The sequence below is a fragment of the Dromaius novaehollandiae genome, chromosome 6, assembly GCF_036370855.1.
Source record: "Dromaius novaehollandiae isolate bDroNov1 chromosome 6, bDroNov1.hap1, whole genome shotgun sequence".
In the NCBI taxonomy this organism is placed as follows: Eukaryota; Metazoa; Chordata; class Aves; order Casuariiformes; family Dromaiidae; genus Dromaius; species Dromaius novaehollandiae.
Genome location: NC_088103.1, coordinates 38,534,494 through 38,554,942, shown reverse-complemented (window position 1 = coordinate 38,554,942; position 20,449 = coordinate 38,534,494). Strand labels below are relative to the sequence as shown.

Below are 20,449 nucleotides of genomic sequence, written 5' to 3'. Positions count from 1 at the left end.
AACGGGATTTTCAACTACTGCTACTCATGCAAAACAGTTTGCTGAGCAGGGGAGGCCTAGCACAAAATGAATTTAGCAGGCACTGAGAGGTAGTAGCAAAAGAACCCAAACGAAACAGAGTATCTCTCACCAAGCAGAGCTGGCTGGAACTGGCAAAATTTTTCAAGAAAAATGTTACGAGGAAGTTTTCCTCTTGGGCTGTACATTTTTTTGGCCAGAGTAAAATGTAGTCAACGCATAAATGAGTTGACAAGTCATTCTCTGCACATACTAAGTTGCTTTTATTAATCCAGAACTGCATGCTACAGATACTGTACAGCATGAACATTTATTCATTACAAAAAATGGCTTCCAAACCATTAAAAATGAAAATCGGAATAAGAGCATAAAACGGAACAGTAACATCACAACTGTTAGGAAACATTCAAAGTATTCACAAAAAATGTTATAGTTAGCATCTTAATAAACCAGAGAAAAATCTGAGACAGTTTTACAATCGCTTCATGTCAACTACAATGGCACTGAATGAACAGATGAACAATTTTTCAGCTTTATACAGCGTTTTTTGCAACATCAACATGCCTAGGTTTTTTTTTTGTTTTAAGTTTGCTACCTACCTGTATGTAGTAAGTGTACATAAAAGTGGCAGTCTGATTTTCCTTTTATGAATAATCTAATATACAGAATTTGGCCCTTAAGGGTTTATACCTCTTCATTTTAAATGCTTTCCGGACAATCTGCTACCAAACACGTCTGTTATAGGTGACATTAAAACTACATACATATCTACCTATGTAACATCACAGCAAAACATGATGAACAAAAAAATTACAGCATTAAAAAAAAAAATAAAGTTGTCGGGAGAAAGTTAAAAGTCACTGAGAATTTTGGCACATAAAAATTTTGCACACAGCCTACAGTCCTAATGTCGCAGGGGATTCAGCTGCAGTTCTGAAAGGGAGACACTTGGACCTTGCTATTTTTCAAACAGCGTTGCTAAAAATTCCCTTGCTAAATTTTCAAGTCTTTTTGTGTGTAATGGCTTTTAAAGCAATTTATATTTTACACTATTGATCCTTGAAAAATGCATCTGCGAATGTCCATTTGGTGGCAACTGTGTTTCATACAGCAAAAAAAAAAAAAAAAAAAAAAAAAAAAAAAAATCACGAAAGGAAATCAAAAACAAAAATCCCGGAAAAAATATATATATACACATTTATATATAAACTTAAAAACCTTGTACAAATGAGTTGTTATATATAAGATGCTTACACTAAAGGAAAAAAATTTATACAATGTTTCAAGAAAAAAAGAGGAAAAAAACATTTAAAAAGGGACAACATACAGATACAACAAGCAATTTCTAAAGCAATAAATACTACTGGTCCAATAGCGTTGTGATACTTTTAATTGTTGAGTAGCATTCCCTCCCCCAAAAAGAACAACACCATGGAACAAGGTATATTAACACATTTTTTTTAACCCTTTGTTTCTGTACATTTAAACAATAACAAGTAACATCACAATAAAGGTTGTTTCACACAAGGAAGAAAAAAAAAAGAAGTAGTAGCGGCACTGCATTCGTTGTGCCCTTAAAGGTTTAAAAACCAGATGTAAAATGATTGGTTCGCAAGCTCGTATTTAATACAAATAATAAAGAACCAATGCCTCCGGCAAGGGCTGCTTCAAAATTGCTTCTTTTTTTTTTTAATTTTTAAAATCAGTCTTTAAAACTAAGCTATTGGAACTACATAACAATTATGTATATATATATATTTTTTAAACGCTACAAAGACTTTAAACAGCTGTTGATAAAAATTTTGGCAGAATCATGAGGCTTTTTTCATCTACATATTTAAAAAGGAGAAATTGAAATAAGAATGGGTCAAATATTGACCAATGAACTCGATAAAACATCAACTAATGTAGCCACATGGCACGAATTAAAAACAAAACCGAAAAACGGCGACGAACAACAAACGACAGCAACAGGAAAAAAAAAAAGAAAAAGAAACGAAAACCAAAATCCCAACAGAATTTAAAACCCCGGAACAAAACAGAAAGGGCTAAAGAGGCTAAAGCTATTCTAAAGACTTGGTTACGAGTGACAGCGGCTGGGGCTGTGTCCCCGGCAGCGAGCTGTGGGAATGCAAGGAGGATGTCGAAGGTTGTGCTAAGGAGGAGGACGCGGCGGCGGCGGCGGGCGCTAGGGCGGCCGGCTGGTGCTCCAGAGCCCCGTTGGGACACGCCGCCGCGGGCAGGGCGCTGGGCTTGCTCGCTGAGCTCTCGGTCAGGCCGAGCGCGGACGGCGGCGGCACCATGACGAGGTGTGCCAGCGGGTCGGGTTTCAACGTGAGCGAGAGAGGTTGCGTTTGTTCAGTCTGTGGTTTCGAGTCTCTTGGGGGGGAGGACAGCATGTTGGGAGAGGAAGGAGGAGAGTCTAGTAAGCTTCCATCTGAAGAGGGTGGGCTGACGCAGCTGCCTTCACCTTGTATGTAGCGAACGCACTTTTTTTTTCTCCTAGAAACAGGGAGAGAGTTATCTGTGAATAAAGGGCAGAGATGCTAATGGAGAAAGTTATCTAAAGCAAAGAGCCATAAATAAACTACTCTGGGCTCTGAACAGGCTGCACCAGGCCCTGCGCACCGTGCTTAAGGTCTGGCTGGGCGTTCTTGGCACCGAGTTCACGCAGGAACCTCCCCTCCACTAACGGATTTGGAAAAGATTCACAAATTGGCTCTCCATCACCCTCCTTTCCGGGCTGCCTCTTTGGTTTATTCATTTTAAACGTAATCATAAAATCAGAGACATGGTTTTTGAGCCCACTGTGCTAATCTATAAACTTGACTTTCCTTAGGAAAAAATTTAATCCTTGTAAAATAAAAATTTTTGAGAGTTGATAGTATCTCAAGATGTCCCATAACGCTGTCCAAGTTAACGGCTATCTCTACACCTGTGTCACCTGTAGTCTTTACGATGCATTGCCTTTGGGAGGCAAGAACGGCTGCAACCTACTGCTCATTGCTTTTTCCTCTGTTACGAACCACACCAAATTCAGAGATGTCAGAGTCAGACAGGAAGAATATATAATAGAAAGAACGAGAGAGGGGAAATAAAAACAAAACGAACAAACGAAACAAACAAAAGAAAAATCAGGAAAAGAACAGGATAAACAGAATATGATCCAAAATAACAAGAATAACTGGTTGTATGGCCTGCAGGTTGTGGCTTTAAATAGACTCAGTTTTACTTTTTGTTTTAAGGGAAGAGTGGTAGATTTGGGAAACTGCTTCTCTGCATTTGGGGAAGTTTTCCTCTGAGAGGCCACCCCTGTAACTTCAGAGCGGGACCAATTTCAATAGGTGAAGAGCACGACGACAGGTACAAAGATGAAGAGCAACATGGAACTTATTTCACACCAGGGAACGTGAGACTCTCACAAAAGCCATTCGTCTTCAAATAACCGAATATGTGACCCAACAGAAATCTCTTCTCCTCCTTCTGTCCACTTAATAATGTAAAGGAGCAATGAACAACAAATGACAGTTTCGCAACATCTCTCCTGCCAAGTATATGCAAGACAATTCTAGTAGCAGGACAGAAATGATGAGGCAAACGACTACAGCATCTGGCAGAGTGATGTTCAGTGGCCATATTGACCCTAATGATGGCTCTCGGCCCTCCTACTTACAAACACATTTTCCATGGGAAATGCTGACCCAGCGCAATGTATTTGACAAAGTCTAAAGCAGCTCCGCCATAAAATCTTTGGGAAGACCAGCTATGCTGTTCACAGTCACCTCTGTGAGGAGCACACCACTGTCCCTCTCCAGTGGACATCTCACGCTAGCTGACTAGCTTGAGCAGATTAGAGAGGAGCAAGTGAAATGCCGGAGTTTCTGGGACAGATGCTGAATGTTGCTGTGCAAAATTCCCCACTAACTCCATTTCTGGCAGTAGATTTTCCCCCATATGTATGGCAAGTGCATTTCACCTGGTTTAATCCAAAGTCCTCCATCTAGGCAACAGAGCTAGACATTTCTCCACTGTGAGGCAAACCTAACTAGCTTGATCATGGAGGCAAAAGATACTGTCTCCCATAGCCAGAAGTGAACAGCAGGCCCTGGTACCCCACCTTTTCATCTCCTTCCGTGAGGGTTCTGGTAGATGTCAGTGTTGTGACATCCCTTTTTCCAGGGAATCAGGCAATGGCCTGAGGTTCTGCTCCAAGTTCTACATGGTAAGGTAGGTTAGGGCTAGTAGAGTTTTAACCATGTTAGCCTGCAGATCAACACATGCTAAAAACTAAAGACATGCATGCAACTTAAATGTTAAAAAGAAAGAAAGAAAGATAGAAGACAGCAAGTGAAGGCAGTAAACCATGCTTTATTAGAGCAAAGTTAAAAGACAGAAAAAAAATTAACTTGGTGGGCTCAAAACAGAACCTGTTAATTCGTCTACCATCCAAGAACGCATGGGAAGGCTCTAGCACTAAGCTAACAACACTTCTGCCATTCTTTCTTCCATCCCTTCTCCTCTCCTATGCCACTTTCGAGTCTGAAACCATGCCATGCTACCAGGCCCACAATTTGTGTTAAGACTTTCCATACAGCAGCCAGGAACAAAGCAGAACACTGCCTTTTCACAAATCTCACAGAAAATATTCTGTGGGAAGGTGGGTTTTCACAATTTGGAGACCTCAGGGTTTAAAAAAAAAATCAAGTAATTTGCAAGCACAGAACCAAGTTCTGCCTGCCTCATTGACAGTGGTCCAGAAGCCATTGAACTGGATTGCTCTGAACCTTCAAGGCTGTTAATTATTTCACTGGAGGCAGTTTGAATCTAGTGTGCCAAAAATTCAATTGATTTTTTTTAATACTAGCTTAAGTTCTCTGGCCTGAAAGGAAGAGTTTCCCATGGCAAAGCAGATGTAAATCAAGATACCACGGAACTATGTGACTTTGTGAGCTTGCAGAGTTAACAGCCTTTTTAAAATTAAAAACACTGCTCTGCTACCTTAAATAATTTTTCTTTGACTAGGACTAAGGTAACAGAATGTTTCCTCTGTTTCAAACTCTTCAAGTGCGCTGATCACTTTTAGTCTGAAAAGCCATTTACTAAAATGTTGATGGTTCAAGGGGAGGCATTTCTCCTTCTTGAGCCTGTGCCATCCCCATCCCATGTTATGCATGGCTGTGTTCACGGTAGGGTTAGATGGGCCAGAATACGCAAATGAGTAAAGGCCCCAAACCCTACAAGCCAAATTTTACCGGAAGTGAACCACATTGGGCAACTCTGGTGAAGGGGACTAAGTTAAAGCCTGAGGAGCTCTTTGTGCCTCAGTTTTGCTGTCCTTAAAGCGGGGCTAAAAATTCTGCGTAACCCCCCTCACAAGCGCACAATAAGGACCATTCGTCTGTGTGCCGTTCTGAAAACGTCACCTGCTACGTCGGGATGGCAGAAGTCAGCGGAAGCGACCCCACTTACACTGCCAGCTGAAACCAGCCCCAGGGCAGCACCAGAACAAGCAGCAGCACTGCAACTGCCAGGAGCGAGAGCCACAAGAAGGGACAAGTGCTGATTCAGCTGCTGGGAGCAGAGATGCCTCAGTTTCCATAGTGTCAGCAAACTGCACACCCTCCGCACCTACCTAAGATGCCCTACGAAACCTACCATGTTATCATATACACGGTTATAATGGTTAGAGCCAGAACTAGGAGAGAAATGCTCTTAACTGCCTAATGAGAAAACATCTCCACACATTAACAAAAAAAGGAAGAAAACCACCCTATATCAGTAAGTCTAAAGCTATCAGCTACACTGCAGAAAGGTACTGTACAGCTCAAAACTAATAGTGAAATTGGTTTCAAAAAATAAAGTCTCTAAAAGCAAAGATTTCTAACCAAAAGCTGGAGTAAGTTAAGAGAGGGTTTGTCTCACATGTAACCTAAGCACTAACAAAGGTACAGACTGAATGAAAAGTCCCCTTAGTGATAAAATGAAGCTTTAAAAGTATGATGTTTACTTAATCAGCTAGGGAAAGATTAAGCAACACAAACACGATGTGCCCATAGTTCCAATACTCAGCATACAGAGTTTGACATGCTTCAGATACTGTGTCACTAGACTACACAAATATCTACTGATAGTGCGTAGCACATTAACCACAGCATAAAGCCTAATTAAATACAGTGTTATAGTCTTTGGCTAGCATGAGATTGGAGTCTCCTAACACTTAATAGTGAAAGCGGCTATCCAGCCCTATTAGGCTGAATTATTATTCCTTTCCTCAAGCTTTAAGAAATTGCTGCTTTCAAAATTTAATATATATACTAGTACTGATATCTAACACCTCAATCCCCAAACACCCGGTATTAAGCATGCCTTATATGGGACAATATGCAATCTTTTGAAGACATTTTCAGTGTCTTCTCTTATCTCATACTTTGACATACAATACCACCCTCAATTCACGTTTTCCTCGACGCTAAGCACAAACAAGACTGCGTGCATACACAAAATATGAGGAACATCTGATCTACATTCTAAATGAGATGAAGCACATGGGACTGGCATGAGTAAGAGGGGAAAATGTGGGAGAGGAATCACTACACACAGAGTGTGGTTTGGATTGAAATACCTACCATCATAATATTCCAAATTCAAAGACTGCTTGTATCAGAACAAAGAAACAACAAATTTAACCAAATGCGATCATTAAGGAAAAAGGAACGAGAAAAGAACTACTCGGTATCCCTCCACCAAGAAAGAAGTATGTACTGAGTTATACACAGAATTAAACTCCAGTAGAACATGGGCTGTCGGAATTTGGGCTCTCTGATGTCTTTCATCTCCTTTTAATGCTGAAAACTGTCCTACTAAAGTTGTAATTACTTTTGTCTAGAGCTCAAGAGTTTACAGCTCACTTGTTGGGATAAAATTTGGAAAAAATTATTTTCAGAATCAGAAAAAAGACATCAGATCATTTCAAAAATAACAGCTATACAAGCCTTACTGAGGAATATTGGCATATAGGCATCTATTTAAATTTTGCAGATAAACCAAAAAGGTGAGTAGAATATAAGCTGTAAACACTGGTTTGTATATCTATAATCATGATAAAAACACTAGTGCTGCATATCCGAGAACCTTTTAAACCTTTGGAGACAGTGGACAGAGACCCACACAAAAGACAAAATATAAAATGTCCACCTAAACATTCATTTTGCTGACAATCTGGAAGAAAAAAAAAAAAACTGCCAGCTTTAAGCACTTCAGGTTTTCTTGTTCCCAGTTCTACCACCAGGGAGAGGTTATTGGTAAAGAGAGAGAGAAAATGGCATTAAATTAGCAAGAAATTCCAAAGATCAAAGATTATTAGCAATTGGTGCTGTGGGAGAGAGAAAGGTGGGGGTGGGGGGAAAAAAGATTAAAAAAATAAAATCACACATATGCACTAAGAGGACAGATTGCTTTTATTTCCCCAAAGGCCTAGTGGGTAGGATTATACCTGCATGGTTTGCACCATAAACTCTGTCGGTCAAGCCCGAACAATGCCCGACACTTCTTTGGAGTATTTGCATCTGTTAGCATAAGGTAAACACAAAAAATACAACACAATGGTGGATAGAGCTCATTTGGACTGTGTAATCTTAGCTACAGCTACGTTTAGCTTTTAATCACCTCAGTTTTATTTGGTAATCTCCCCTCATACCAAGGGCCTGAAAGAAACAGGACTTTCACAATAAGCCAGAACAAAAAACTGTGATGTGGCGACACGGCTGTGCGTCCGTCCTGTGTCAGTACCACACTCAGTGCCGTGTTATCACAGGCTTTGGGAAAAAGTGACATTCCTGGAGAGGAGGCCGGGAGGGCAGGACTGTGTGTGAACCACGGATCAGATAGGCTTAAGGCTGATGCTGTTTTACAGTGGGTTTTTGGCTAGCAGCAGCAAAGAGGAAGGAAAAACAATAACAAAAAAAAAAACAAAAAAAGCAAGACCCTTTCAGAGAGACGGTAACTCATGGCAGTGTCCCACTCCCTTGTGTCTTCCAGATCACCACACAGAGCTACAAAGCAACAAGGCAGGAAAAAAAGGGGAAAGTACCAAATAAACCAGCTGCAAATCAGCCATAGCGAGTCTGGGAAAACTATACACACCTGCAGGGGCCGCACCAGTTATTCTGTTGATCAAGGCCAAAGCGCGCTCGGCATTTCTTAGGAGCGCTCAGGTCTGAATGAGTTCAAGAAAAGCGAGCAGAAAAGGGGGAGAGAAGTAAAGAGAGGGGGAGAGGGAGAGAGAGAGAGAAAGAGAGAAAGAAGGGGAGAAAAAAGAGAAAGATAAAAATAAGGAAAAAATAAAAATAAAAAAGGGAATAAAAATCAATGTCCTCGTTATTAATTGCAAAATATTGACTTTCGATTTAAAAGTAAAAAAAAAAAAAGTGATAATCACATTCTTATTCAACTCTTGAGATTAGCTGTTGCAATTAAAGCTGCAGTATCCCTTTATAAAGGACTGTCTCTTTCCCATTTAAAAGAGCAGATAGAGGAAAGTCATTGTGGCTGGTCTGGCAGGACGTTTCAGGCAAGATTTGTTTGGGTTGGGTTTTTTTCTTCTGCTTTTTGTGAGGGGAAAAAAAGGAAGAAAAGAAGCTGAGTATGGAAGTTAGATCCTGAACATGCTTTTTTCTTCAACTTAGATACAAAATAAAAATAAGAGGAAAAAAAAGAAAAAAAGGAAATCATATCTCCTGGGATAATGCAGCTTTTGGAATAACATTCAATTTACTTGTTTTTATTAATTTATATTTAAAGGAATGGATAAGAATAAGCGGATTGCGGAATGAGCATGTTAGTATCAGCCAGAAAATAAAACGTAAAGCATGGCAAGGTGCTGAGTTAGTACAGCTGGTGAATTGCAATGAATAGGCTTGAGCAGAAAGGCAAAAACAAAAATTCCAAAACTAAAATAATAATAAAAAAAAATGCGTATGCATGCTAATGTGAGAAGACTTAGTGGGAGCCATGAAAAATGCCATTAGATTAAGGAGGTTCATTACTGACTTGCTTCCATTCTTATCAGTCTCTTTAAAGAAATACTGCATATTCAATTTGCACAGTTAGTACAACTCTTGCGTTATTTTTACTGCATTACTGTTTTAATAGCAATTGTTACAAAAAACAAAAACAAATTAAAAAATACTATCAAACATATATAGATATAAAGATATATAGATAATAAATACTATAAAAACGTGTGGATGGTATTTTTTCTTAATGTCATAAGTGCTTAATGTTAAAATCTACAATGGCAGGAAAAAAAAAACTAAAAAGCAGTTCATAAACTATTTTAAATGACTCAAAATGACGTTAGCACCTGTAATCGGAGGAAGTGAAAGGCAAGGATTTAGGAAACATTCGCTGTGTTCTGAAAAAAAAGAACAAATTACACAAAGGCTTCAAAAAAATTAAGTTAGGGCTTCTTCAAAATTGACTATGAGATTGCCTATGCAGTATTTCTAATTTCCTATATAGAATGGCAAACCTCCTTAATTTAAATTGGGTGCGATTTACCACTGTAAGGCATGCATCAGAACATACAGGTACAGCCCAAATTAATACCAAATACATACATACGTACACACACACACATACGCGCAAAATAAGCAGACAACTTTATAAACGATGGCATAGGCACTACAACTATGGATCTGCAGTTAAAGGCTTTGCAATTATTACGTACAAATTCAACTAATGTCACAAGAGGCTCTTACATGCAATGGTTTGGTTACTAGTTTTAGAAGGGCAATAATGAGTAAATAATTAGAGTGCATTAATAAAGGCTGTCTACGATAGGGACTGGCTCCCAGTGAGGCCACGAGACTCCTGCCCACCTCCCCCTCACCTAGGAACGTAAGATCAGCATTGCCACAGTTCCACTACACAAGATATTCAGACGTATTTTTACTTACCATTGGTTTCTCCGGGCTGCTTATCCCTTTTCCTCTTCTTCTTCTTTCCCTGCACAAAACATACACAAATGAGAAGGATTAAAAAAAAATTTTTCTCTGTTAGACAGCAGAGAGTGACAGGAGAGTGCTCTGTCCTCAAAGCCCACCGGAGAGGACAGGAACCACCGCATGGCAGACCGGAGCGCTGGGATGCACTCACGGCACGTTCCCGTCCCTGGGAAGCTGAGGAGGGCCCCGAGGGGATGCTCTCGCCCTGGGGACAGCTCTGCCTGCCTGCCCACCCTGTGCTGGGCCATTTATTCTGCTTTCAGGCAGCGCCACTACAGCCCCCCTGCAAAGCTAACAGCCCCTGAAAGCTGTAAGCAGCTGGGGTGGAGGCAGAAAGAACTGGAAGGAACTTATTTCAAGGCAAGTTCAGAATGATGACAATAATACTTGACACCTGTACATTCCTGCGTCTGGAAGCGGCAAAAATCATTCGTGGTCACATTTTTTCAAGGGGGAGGAAGAGAAGAAGGGGGAACAAGAGGGACTGAATGAGGGAGAGTGCACAAAACAGGTCAAACTTGAGCTGCTGGGGTTCCTCAGCTGCCAAAACTGACCATTAAATCAGACAAGGAAGCCAGAATAATGACGAAAGCCTAACCAGCAGGTTTATAAGTGCACCCAAAACCTGGGAAGCATAGCAGAAAGAAAAAAAATCCGAAGTGTGATATAACTAAGACACTGTCCACATTCTGCTCTATCACAAAGAAAACCAGCAGTAATAATTTGCTAAACTATGGCCCTTTCCCAAATATTATCCATCAAGATGATGCAATTGATTATGTTTTTTGATCAGAGGGGAAAATGGAACAGAAGAGGCCGGAGAAACAAGGGTCCGTCCTTTCCCACTTTCCCTCCAGCACTGTGCAAGAGGACACGACCATGAGGATCAGCCTGAACTCTGCGGAAAAGGAGAAGATGATGATGAACATGGCTCCAAAAAAAAATTATTTTCTAAGAAAACTCTTCTTCCATCACTGAATGACAGAGTTTGCAGAGCAAAACAGAAAGGCCAGTGTGGGGGAATAAGGCCATCTCATTTTCAGAGGTCCCCAGCTACTAAAAGCAACATCTTCTGGGTAGCAATGTCAACTGTAAACAGTGCAGTGATCTCTGCTTTTGAAGATGTGGTAATAAGAGGAATTGATGAAAAGGCATAAGACCAGCAGTCCCTTGTGGTCAAGAGGGAACAAGCATGTCTTGAAAGAAGGAACCTCACAGCACTTTTGAAGGTCTGGCAATATCTGAGGGGAGGCCAAGAGATTCTCCTACATCTTGGGACATCTCCCTCTCAGTCGGTCTGGCTTCCAACTAAATGGTTATGTTTGGCTTCAGTTTGGCCCATCCAATATGTTTGGAACACTCACTATGATACATTCCCTGGAATTTATTAGTAAGAAATCCACCCAGTGTGAATGTTGGATTTTGATTTGTTGTTGTCATAGTAGTGTTTTTCCTCCCCAAAAGCTGGCTTTCTGGCACAAGGCTTCTGCACTCTTTTCTCCTTGTTGTAAACTGCCACCTTGCTGCCCAGGCTGTGACAAGTACAGTCTTGTTCAAGAGAGCCTTCTGGTGATAGAAAAAGCTGTGTGCACAGTAAATTTTAAAGAACATGCACATAACACTGTAGCCTGAATGCTGCTACTGAGAAATCATCTCAGACGCCTCTGAGGTCATTTTGGGAGATACGGTAAGTTGTTGTTCTGAGTTCTCTGTTTAAGTAAAATATCAATTGTTACACCAGTCATCTATCTAACATGACAGGAAAAGACAAGAAAGAGAATGAGGCATTGCTTCTAAAACTCCTTGAGAATAAAATGGGGGAAAAACTTTGTATCCCGAAGTCCACATATCACATAGAAATACGAGGGGTTCAGACTCTGCTTCATTTACGTTGGTCTAAATTGGCAGTAACTTTATGAAAGCCAGTGGATTTTTTCCAGCTTTTCAACAACATGACGGAAATTGGACAATTGCCTCAGGACCATAAGCTTGCTTTTTATTTAATCTCAAGGAGACCACTTTGATAATTAATAGAATGCGTGTGGTTAATTTGATTACTTTTTGCAGTATATTTGGGAATTCAAGGGCTATTCCAGTTTGAGAACTTGTAACTTTCTCACACAAGGGCCCCCAGAACACAGACCAAGAGTCATCTGCCCTTCACAAACTCTTCCAGACAGGTATTAAAGTACTGTAACCTCTTTAGGAAGCAATGTATTAAAAATGGCTGACATACAGGAATGTCAGCTGGGGACCAGGAATTTCTGGTCCCTTTTCAACACCAGCTTTGAAAACTCTATCCCTAACAAAGAACAGAAAAAGGTCCCACTAAGTCGTTCTATATTCTCTGCAAAGGTAATAGAGGGAAAAAATATCTTGCTTGCTTGTTCAATTTCTGGGCTATAAGAAGATATTTGATTATGCAGCTAAACAAATACATGGAGTTAAGAAAAGAATTATGGCAGCAGTTTTTGAAGTGCTCTGAGGAAGACACATTTTTGTCTTTGTCTCAGACTGCCCTCCTCAGACTGGAGCAGATGGTCTGCAACATCTTCCATCATCATGTTATACAAATTCTTAGGCTGCAAGTAGATGTGGATGTAAACACTTGCTTACTGTTTTGGCAGGTTCCTGTTCTCTCTGCAGAGCGAAACCAATATGGGTTTTGACAAGACTGCAGAATCCTTCTGTACTAATTTTCTAGACTACAGGCAGACAAGGTTACTAGACCCTTACATATTTCCGAGTCCAGCATTCACTGCAGCTTAATGCCTTATATTAGATCTCAGGAAGAGAGAATGTGCCTTGTGACACCAGCAAGCCACAAGAGATTCGATGAATCCTCTTCTCTTTACAAGTATGCTGAAAGCTGCATTTCTTGAATGCATTGTTTCTAGTTCTGAAGACCTGGGCTACAGCTGGCCTCATCCTACTGCCTGATGTGAAATGGCTCATGATTTAATCATTTTAAGCACCCCAGACATGCTCCCCCTCTAGATCTGTGAAGGGCTTGAGACCCTAAGAAATGTTGAGGGAAGAGAGAAACTGAGAGCTCTGCTTGGATGGGAGAAATAAATAAATCCTGCAGATGATGCAACTGTGTGATGCAAAGCTACTGAGCTCTCCTCAGGCAGGAAGGTTCCCCCTGAGGGTCACCTGGGGGTACAGCATCAAGCCGCTGGGAAAGCGCCGGCTTTCTCATCCTGTCCTTTTTAGCTTGAGAAGAAAGGGTTTCTCAGTGCTCACACGGTGAGGACAAAAGTAAAAGGTCCTAAACACTGAAGGCTTTGTACATGCCCATCTGTCAGTGGCACAGTCGCTGCGCAGAATGAACATTCCTGAAACCTCAGTTAAGCGTATACTCCCTTCCGAACACCCAAGAAGACAATACTACACAGTACCGAGGACTACCTCAAGCTTATGGTCTGATAGACTCAGGCCAAACGACACAGAAAAAATAGGGAAAGCCAATGTTTAGCAGTGCCTCATTGGATTTAAAGAGATTTCCTCTGCCTCCCTCTACGAGGAGCACTCACAGCTATGCCTTCAGTGATGAATAAAGAAGGGAGAGGCAGAGCCCAATGGAAAGAAAAGATGATAGAGAAGCTGAGAAAATGTTCTTATGTAAATATTGCTAAGTGAGAGTGTGTATTCTCCACCGCTGAAATGGTGGACGAGCATAGACAGCTGCTGCTATTCTAGGCTTTCTTGCAAACCCTGAACTAGCTTTCCCAGCCATACCTATGGAAGAGCAAATGCTCTTACAGGTCAACATTGCTATACACAAAGCACACAGTTTATGTGATTTACAGCAAAACAGAGTTCACGGCAGTGATGATGATGATGATGGAAGATACAGACTTCAACAAAAACAAAATATTTTTCACTGTACACAACCGACATAAATTTAAAGATGCTGCTCCCCAAACCTGCAGTTAAGCGTACCTGGAAGGTAGGGAGCAGGGTTTATCCCAGAATCAGAGACCTTGAAAGTTTTACATGTTTATTCCATTTTTTTTAAATAATCAAGATACTTCTATGATCCTATTAAAGAGGGTTTAGAGCTCCCACCAATCCAGAAATCTGTCATGAATTTATGGGTTTAGGCTTGCAAACACTTACTACCAGATGTACTGCTTCCACGAAGGCATGGAAAAAGCGGTTACATGCTACTAGCAAGTGGTTACAATGCAGGCCTTACATTTGTAACGGCACAAAATTCTATCACTTTTAGCTGCAAAACAGGCTTTCTCAAACATGTATGGGGAATCGATCTAAAAAGCACTCCATGAATTGATCAGAAATTCCCAAACATTTCTTTTTGGAATGAGGAAGGGGAGAAAAATAGATAACATGGCCATGAAAAAGCAGAACATAATTGAAATATACAACAGTAGAGCGTGGAATAATTCATTTAACCCCACTTGAGAGTAAGACTTTCAAACAAGTCACGCTTTTGGTTTTGCCAGTCCTTCTCTGAAGCTAGGATAAGTCATTCTTCCACTTTCCACTATACTCTCACACAGATAAGCACAAGACACTAATTATTCATATTTTTGGTGGAAAGGAGAGGAGCCATACTAGGGGAATTTTAATTTTTTCTTTTTTTAATGAATTTAAAATGACCAAATAACATTTCCAGATGCTGGTAAAAGTGAAGGCAAGAGTTTCTTCACAGAGCTCTACTGTCATGCCCCAATTCTAACCTTTTACTAGTCCCAGTCAGGAAGCCTCTTCCAAGTGGAGGCTGTGAATTATCCCCAATAGTTTTAGTATTGCAGAGGGAAGCGTCCGCTGTTGTTACCAGACTGGGATCCTGAGCCACGCTTTCCAAGTAGTGCTTGTGTGCAATGTGTGGTCGTAGTTCAGCAGGTCACATATACATTTCTACAAGCTCTACTACTAAAAAAATTTCCACCTACATAGGAACCTACATAGTTATCCCGTGCAGACCAGCCCGGGTACAGCTGCATATGAAGCTGTCGTTCCTTTCTTGCTAGTTCATAGTATTTCGCTTGTTCTTCTCTGGATAATGCATGCCACTGAGGTGAAGAAAAGAGAAAAAGACAAAATAAAAAGCACAGCTTTTTTTTAAAGCATTTTAACAGCAGAGTATATTAGCTATATATAAATACAGTTAGAATTATACAATTAGAATTGATTTTCATAAAACATGCTAGATAAAAATAGATGATCTGGAATTCTGCCAGTTCATATCTTATTTATAACTCCAGATTATAACTCCAGTTAACCTAACTCAGACACAATTAGTCATTCACATTCATGCAGTCCCTTTGTTTGCCTAATGAGAGAGGATAATGAAAAAAACTACATAAAAACAATGAAAAGGGGATCCAAAATCTGAACCATTTGTTTTGAGTCCAGGATCTCAATTATAGATGTTAAAAAGGCCTATCTCCCTGCTTTTTCCAATGCACCCCCTTTCTTCTTCTAGTTCATGCAGGTTCCAATACTTTAGCCTATTTCTAGGACAACATAACAAGAAATCTGGGATTTTCACATGTCCATGCCATGGAAACAACATCGAAATAATAATAATAATTTAAAAAATCACTCTCTCCCCCCTGCCAGCAAATGATCCCAGGAAAAAAGTGTCCGTGTAAAACAAAAAAAACCAAAACGGTCTTTGGTTTACTTGGATTCTCTGAGCAGAGTTTGCACCTCTGTCCATTATCACAATAACAGAGGAAAATACACCAATTCAGCAGGCCACAATTCCCTTTCTCTGCAAGCAGTGTGAACCCACTCAGTTTCACTCCCTGGCTGTGCCTCTCTCCTGTGGCTACAACATTTACCTACCCTTCGACCGAGGATTTGGTTGATGGCTGCGCTCTCTTTCAATGTGCATTCTGCTACAACTTTTGCTCTCATTTCCTTCATATACAACATAAATGCATTAAGAGGTTTCTTTATGTGTGGCTTCTTTTTCTCTTCTTCTTTTTTGGAGTCCTGATGTTTTCTGAAAGGGTAAAGATACAACAGACAAAAACCTCACAGTGAGGACTCTTGTGAAAAAATTAATCCTCTCCATCCCTGTACGTAAATCCTCAGAAATTAGACACTATAAAAAAGCCAGAATAAAGTTATCCTTGTCTTATGTTAGACACTTTTACAATTGGCCATTTAGATCCAGAAGGCTCTCTAGAGCCTATATCCTGGCTGCTATATGAGGACAGTTTTAACAGCATTGTAACAAAACCTATTGCACGTTTACGCGGTATCACCAAGTACACTCTCACCTCCTAGAAAAACCTCAAAAGGATACAAGAACCTTGAAAAATGGATTCTTAGGTCATGGAGAGGGCTTGTGAGCATGACGGTAGCAGAAATAATTATACATCATCATCACTAGGAACTGAAATGCTGTCTTTCTGATTAACCCGTAAAATGAATGGCGAGAAGTACCAGATGTGCTAGGGAAAGAGAAGCAAGTAAATCAGGGTTCTTCTCAGTTTATACCTCAGCTTGACACCAGCGCTTCTGCAGCCTCGAGTAAGCTGTTTATGCTCTAACTTATCTTCTCATGTTGTGTACCTTGTATCTCACAGTTTCTTGGTATTAACAGGAAAACTAGTCAAAAAGCTTGAAACTTAATCAAAATTCCATTTCCTTGTTAAAAGGGGTCAAATTAATAGCTACTTGCCTACATCACAGAAGTGCTCTGAAAGACTAAGCATCAAGGTTATTTTCACATATTTTGGTAGTCAAACGCTGGACAAATCACTTAGACAAAAGAAAAGAGAAAAAGCTACTTTTCAAATACTTTATAGCAAAAAACATTCTCACAAAACCAAGCTTTTTTAAAGCTACATACATAAATGTGATATTTAGGAATTTCTAAAAATCAAACATTGGAAGTAAAAACTTACGAGCTGTGGAGTGAGCCGACATCGCTCTGGGAAGATTCTTGTTTGACTGTTGGTGTGACTATGGCCGGATGAGGGATTCCAGTTGTATGTAAACTATGATGTGGCGGGACCATGTGTGGAGGAAACCTAGAGGAGAGAAAGCTGTGTAAATCGTCAGAATAAAAATGAATGAATGGGGAGGGATGTGTACACACATTAAAAAAAAAGGCATATAACAAGCACATGACAGCTAGACAAAGCGTATGAAAGCTGGCAGCATTAATTAGCAATAAATTAAACATAATGACTCTTCTAATGTCATTAAAGCCAATCTTCCCCTTCATTATCATTACTGACATGAGACATCATGATTTTTAACATCTTTAACAAAAGGCAAATTCAACTGGATGAACTTGGATGAAAGTGGAATTTCAGCTACCTGCAAAAAAATCCACCAGTCCATTTTTTTTACTAAGAAATTATCTGTGGCAACTAAGGAACCAATTCTCCTAGTTCTGAATCATGTTGTGAATTTGGGATGACATCTTTTGTTGCATATTGACAGCAAAATAAAATATTAATGCCAACACAATCTAGATGCATTTTTGATAATCCTTATAGATGCCTCATTAGCTACATTTTGTTGATGGAGCAAAAGAAAATACTTATTTGTGTCTAATAAATCTCTGAGCCACACTGCTTTAAGAGAAGGTGGGAAGATTGTGGAATGAAGTCAATTTTGATCCATTAAAGTAACTGAGGAAGGCTTAAATTCATGTAAAACAACAGTCTAGCCTTTTTAAAGAGAAAAAATGTTATCAGCTCTATGACTTATGGTCACACACATGGGGAGGCCCCAGTCCTGCAGCTGGATTCACAGGGATATAGGGTCCTTTTGCACCAAATCTAATGGCTATATCGAGGCCACAGAACAAACATACCACAATCATTCAGTCTTTTTATTTTTTTAAATGAAATTAAACTTTTCAAAAGCAGGATTCATTTTTTTATCATTATTATTTCTCAACAGTCTTTAAAGGTTTCACAGGGAATGACTGAGTGATTTTGCCTAGGAAAACCCCCACTGAAGTCAACAGGTTTCCAGGGAAGAGGATCTAACCCAGAGTTTTGGCTCAAAAACAACTTCTCGCAAAAATTCCAAGGCTAAGATGATCTGGCAAACAGTAAAGTTTTTTCTTTGTAAAACCCTACTCTCAACCCAGAATTTTGAGCTGTCCTGGTCCAAATAAAGTACCGCAATATGGAACAAACAGTGGCAAAAAGAATTATTTCTTCTATCATCCATATACAATTATTTTTTTCTGTTAGATGGGTTTCTATATGGGGGTGATATACCATCACTAAGCAGACTGTGCGCATGTATCAGAATATAATGGGATTTTCTTATTTCCCCCCTCCGAAAAACTCCATTACTAAGGTTAAAACCCCCAAACTGCCTAAATATTCCTTCCATTCACAAGATAACACAGAGCAGTACTTTCATAAAAAGGATTTATTGTCCACTATGAGCTCTGTGGATTTCTGTCTATCAGCTAGTAGTACTCAAGATCTCTGGACAGAAGTATTTTATCTTTGAAGACAGTGGTGTGAAGAGCAGGGAATGACAGGGAGGATGTGAGGTCGTTCAAACTCTGGAGAAAAATTACAGCTCCTACAAACAAAGGCCTGGAGAGGAGGGTGCGATGGCAAACGCAGAGGAGAATGGGCAGCCAAGTGGTCATTTCTTCAAAGGTTTCTACTTTTGTTAAAGACCCATTGACACCAATCTCCAAGTGGATTGTCAAAAGACCTCCCCTGCGCTCTAACGGAGGTAAGTGGGAGAGAAGTGAGCAGCTGGCTGGGGACATGCTTTGGTGCATGGCAGGTCAGGAGAGGAGAGAATGGCGGGGCTGCGGTAGTCCGACTTCTGACACCAAACTGCCTCATCGGTGGGCAAGACACAAACTGGGCTTTGGCTCCAGTTTCTTCTGCTGTCCCTCCCCCTCCGTGTGTGTGTGTGTGTGTATTTGGACTGGACATTCAGTGTGTTCATACAGTGCTTGGGGCCCCGGCCATTGTACAATGCAAACAATAAAAACACAGCGAGAGCTCAAAGGGGACTGTTTGTAGCTTTTTAAATATATATATATAAACACAGGTGAGAATAAAACCCACAGCAAAATCCTGACCTCACTGAAATCGATATAAGCATAGCGATGAAAAGTTGACTCACTTCCTAAGGACTGTCCTTCCTAGGCACACTCCACGCACAGGCCCAGTGTTGAAATGAGGACTACACTGCTGCTGGGGCTGCCCGCGAGGCAAACCAGAACAGGAGTCAGAGGCGACAAAATGGCAACGGAAAGGCAAAACCTGCCTTTGGGGAGGAGAGGGGAAGAGCTGAGCTTGCCTGGCATGGGGACACAGCAGGCAGGGCAGGGGGCACAGGGCAGCGAGGAAGGGCAGCTGCGTGCAGCGGTAGCACAGGGACGAAAGGGTAGGAAAGAGTGGGCCTGAAGGAGGTTAGACTTAGGAACTGGAAAGGGGTTCATAAAAGGCTGATTATAGCTGGAGTTAGTGGGTACACAAAAATAATGGTTATTAAGCTTCTGAAGAAGCCACAGGATGTGGTTGTGATAACTTGGTCATGGACTTGCTTCTCAAATGAGGACCTGGTCAAAAATTACAACACGCTGACAAATGAAGAAATACTACCTACACGTTGAGTCGTTGTAAGGTCAGGATCTTCAAGGCAAGCACATTTAACAAAAGATAAGGGGGTTATTTTATTCATTTATTTATTTTTCATGAAGATTTAAGTATCTCCAGCTAATCAAAAACTGAGGAGGTTGAAAAAAATGATAAAAATGTGACTCCCCCCATATATGCGCACACTGTTTTCCCAATTAGCCTTTAAGAGAAAGAGAGAGTATTTGCACCTGGGAGTGACTAGATGGGGAGGAAAGGGAGCGGAGGAGAAGCCTACATACGCATGTCGTGTGACAGATGGCTTGTGACAAAATGGATGGCAAGACCTCCACTGACTTCAGCTGGGCCGAGATTGACCCCCTGAGCTCTAAATTCGGAGACACGTCAGCCTTCATCAAGAGGCAGCTACAGCTCTGCAGTTATCTTCAGGGTGGCCGTTTTCCCACAGGAAGTTCTGAGTTTGTCACCAGTGGCCATTTACTATTTCATGCTGAAAACGGCCTCTCCCTCCAGCCCAGCCCTGCCTCTTGGACTGGCACGCTCCTCGCTATGTTTTGGGCTAGAAAACGGTGCCCCAGAACCCAAAGTGGGTGGTGGGTGTGGACTGCTCTCCAGTGGGCCGGGCGCCTGCCAAAGCCTGCGTGCCTGTTCCTTTCCACGCGTGTGCCCAGTCGCACGGCAGTCAGAGTGGGACAGAGTGCTAATTTTGGGTCCCTGGCTACACTCCAACTTCAAACTGAATTTCCCCTGAAATTGCAATTACAAAAGGGTATTTTCCACTACCACCACCTAGCCGCTATGCAGTGTTTGTGTGCTGCAATACTCTTAAATTGTTTCCTCATTTTCTTT

The 20,449-nt window shown here is 40.9% G+C and overlaps 1 protein-coding gene across 23 annotated transcripts in view; it reads right to left on the bottom strand.

Moving 5' to 3' along the window:
* Nucleotides 1-257: 257 nt before the first annotated feature.
* TCF7L2 (transcription factor 7 like 2) overlaps nucleotides 258-20,449 on the bottom strand; it is a 184,154-nt gene continuing 163,962 nt past the window's right edge. For 2 of the 23 annotated variants that reach the window (XM_064514231.1, XM_064514229.1), the window contains exons 8-14: nucleotides 16,913-17,053; nucleotides 15,843-16,002; nucleotides 14,945-15,064; nucleotides 9,975-10,023; nucleotides 9,380-9,430; nucleotides 8,161-8,233; nucleotides 258-2,520 (exon numbers count right to left, since the gene is read on the bottom strand). In XM_064514231.1, the coding sequence (XP_064370301.1) occupies nucleotides 2,082-2,520; nucleotides 8,161-8,233; nucleotides 9,380-9,430; nucleotides 9,975-10,023; nucleotides 14,945-15,064; nucleotides 15,843-16,002; nucleotides 16,913-17,053 (1,033 nt within the window). In that variant the 3' untranslated portion in view covers nucleotides 258-2,081. Of the gene's footprint in view, nucleotides 2,521-7,509; nucleotides 7,584-8,160; nucleotides 8,234-9,379; nucleotides 9,431-9,974; nucleotides 10,024-14,944; nucleotides 15,065-15,842; nucleotides 16,003-16,912; nucleotides 17,054-20,449 lie in introns of those variants that run through there. The other 21 variants (XM_064514233.1, XM_064514232.1, XM_026117490.2 and 18 more) reach the window with 17 other exon arrangements.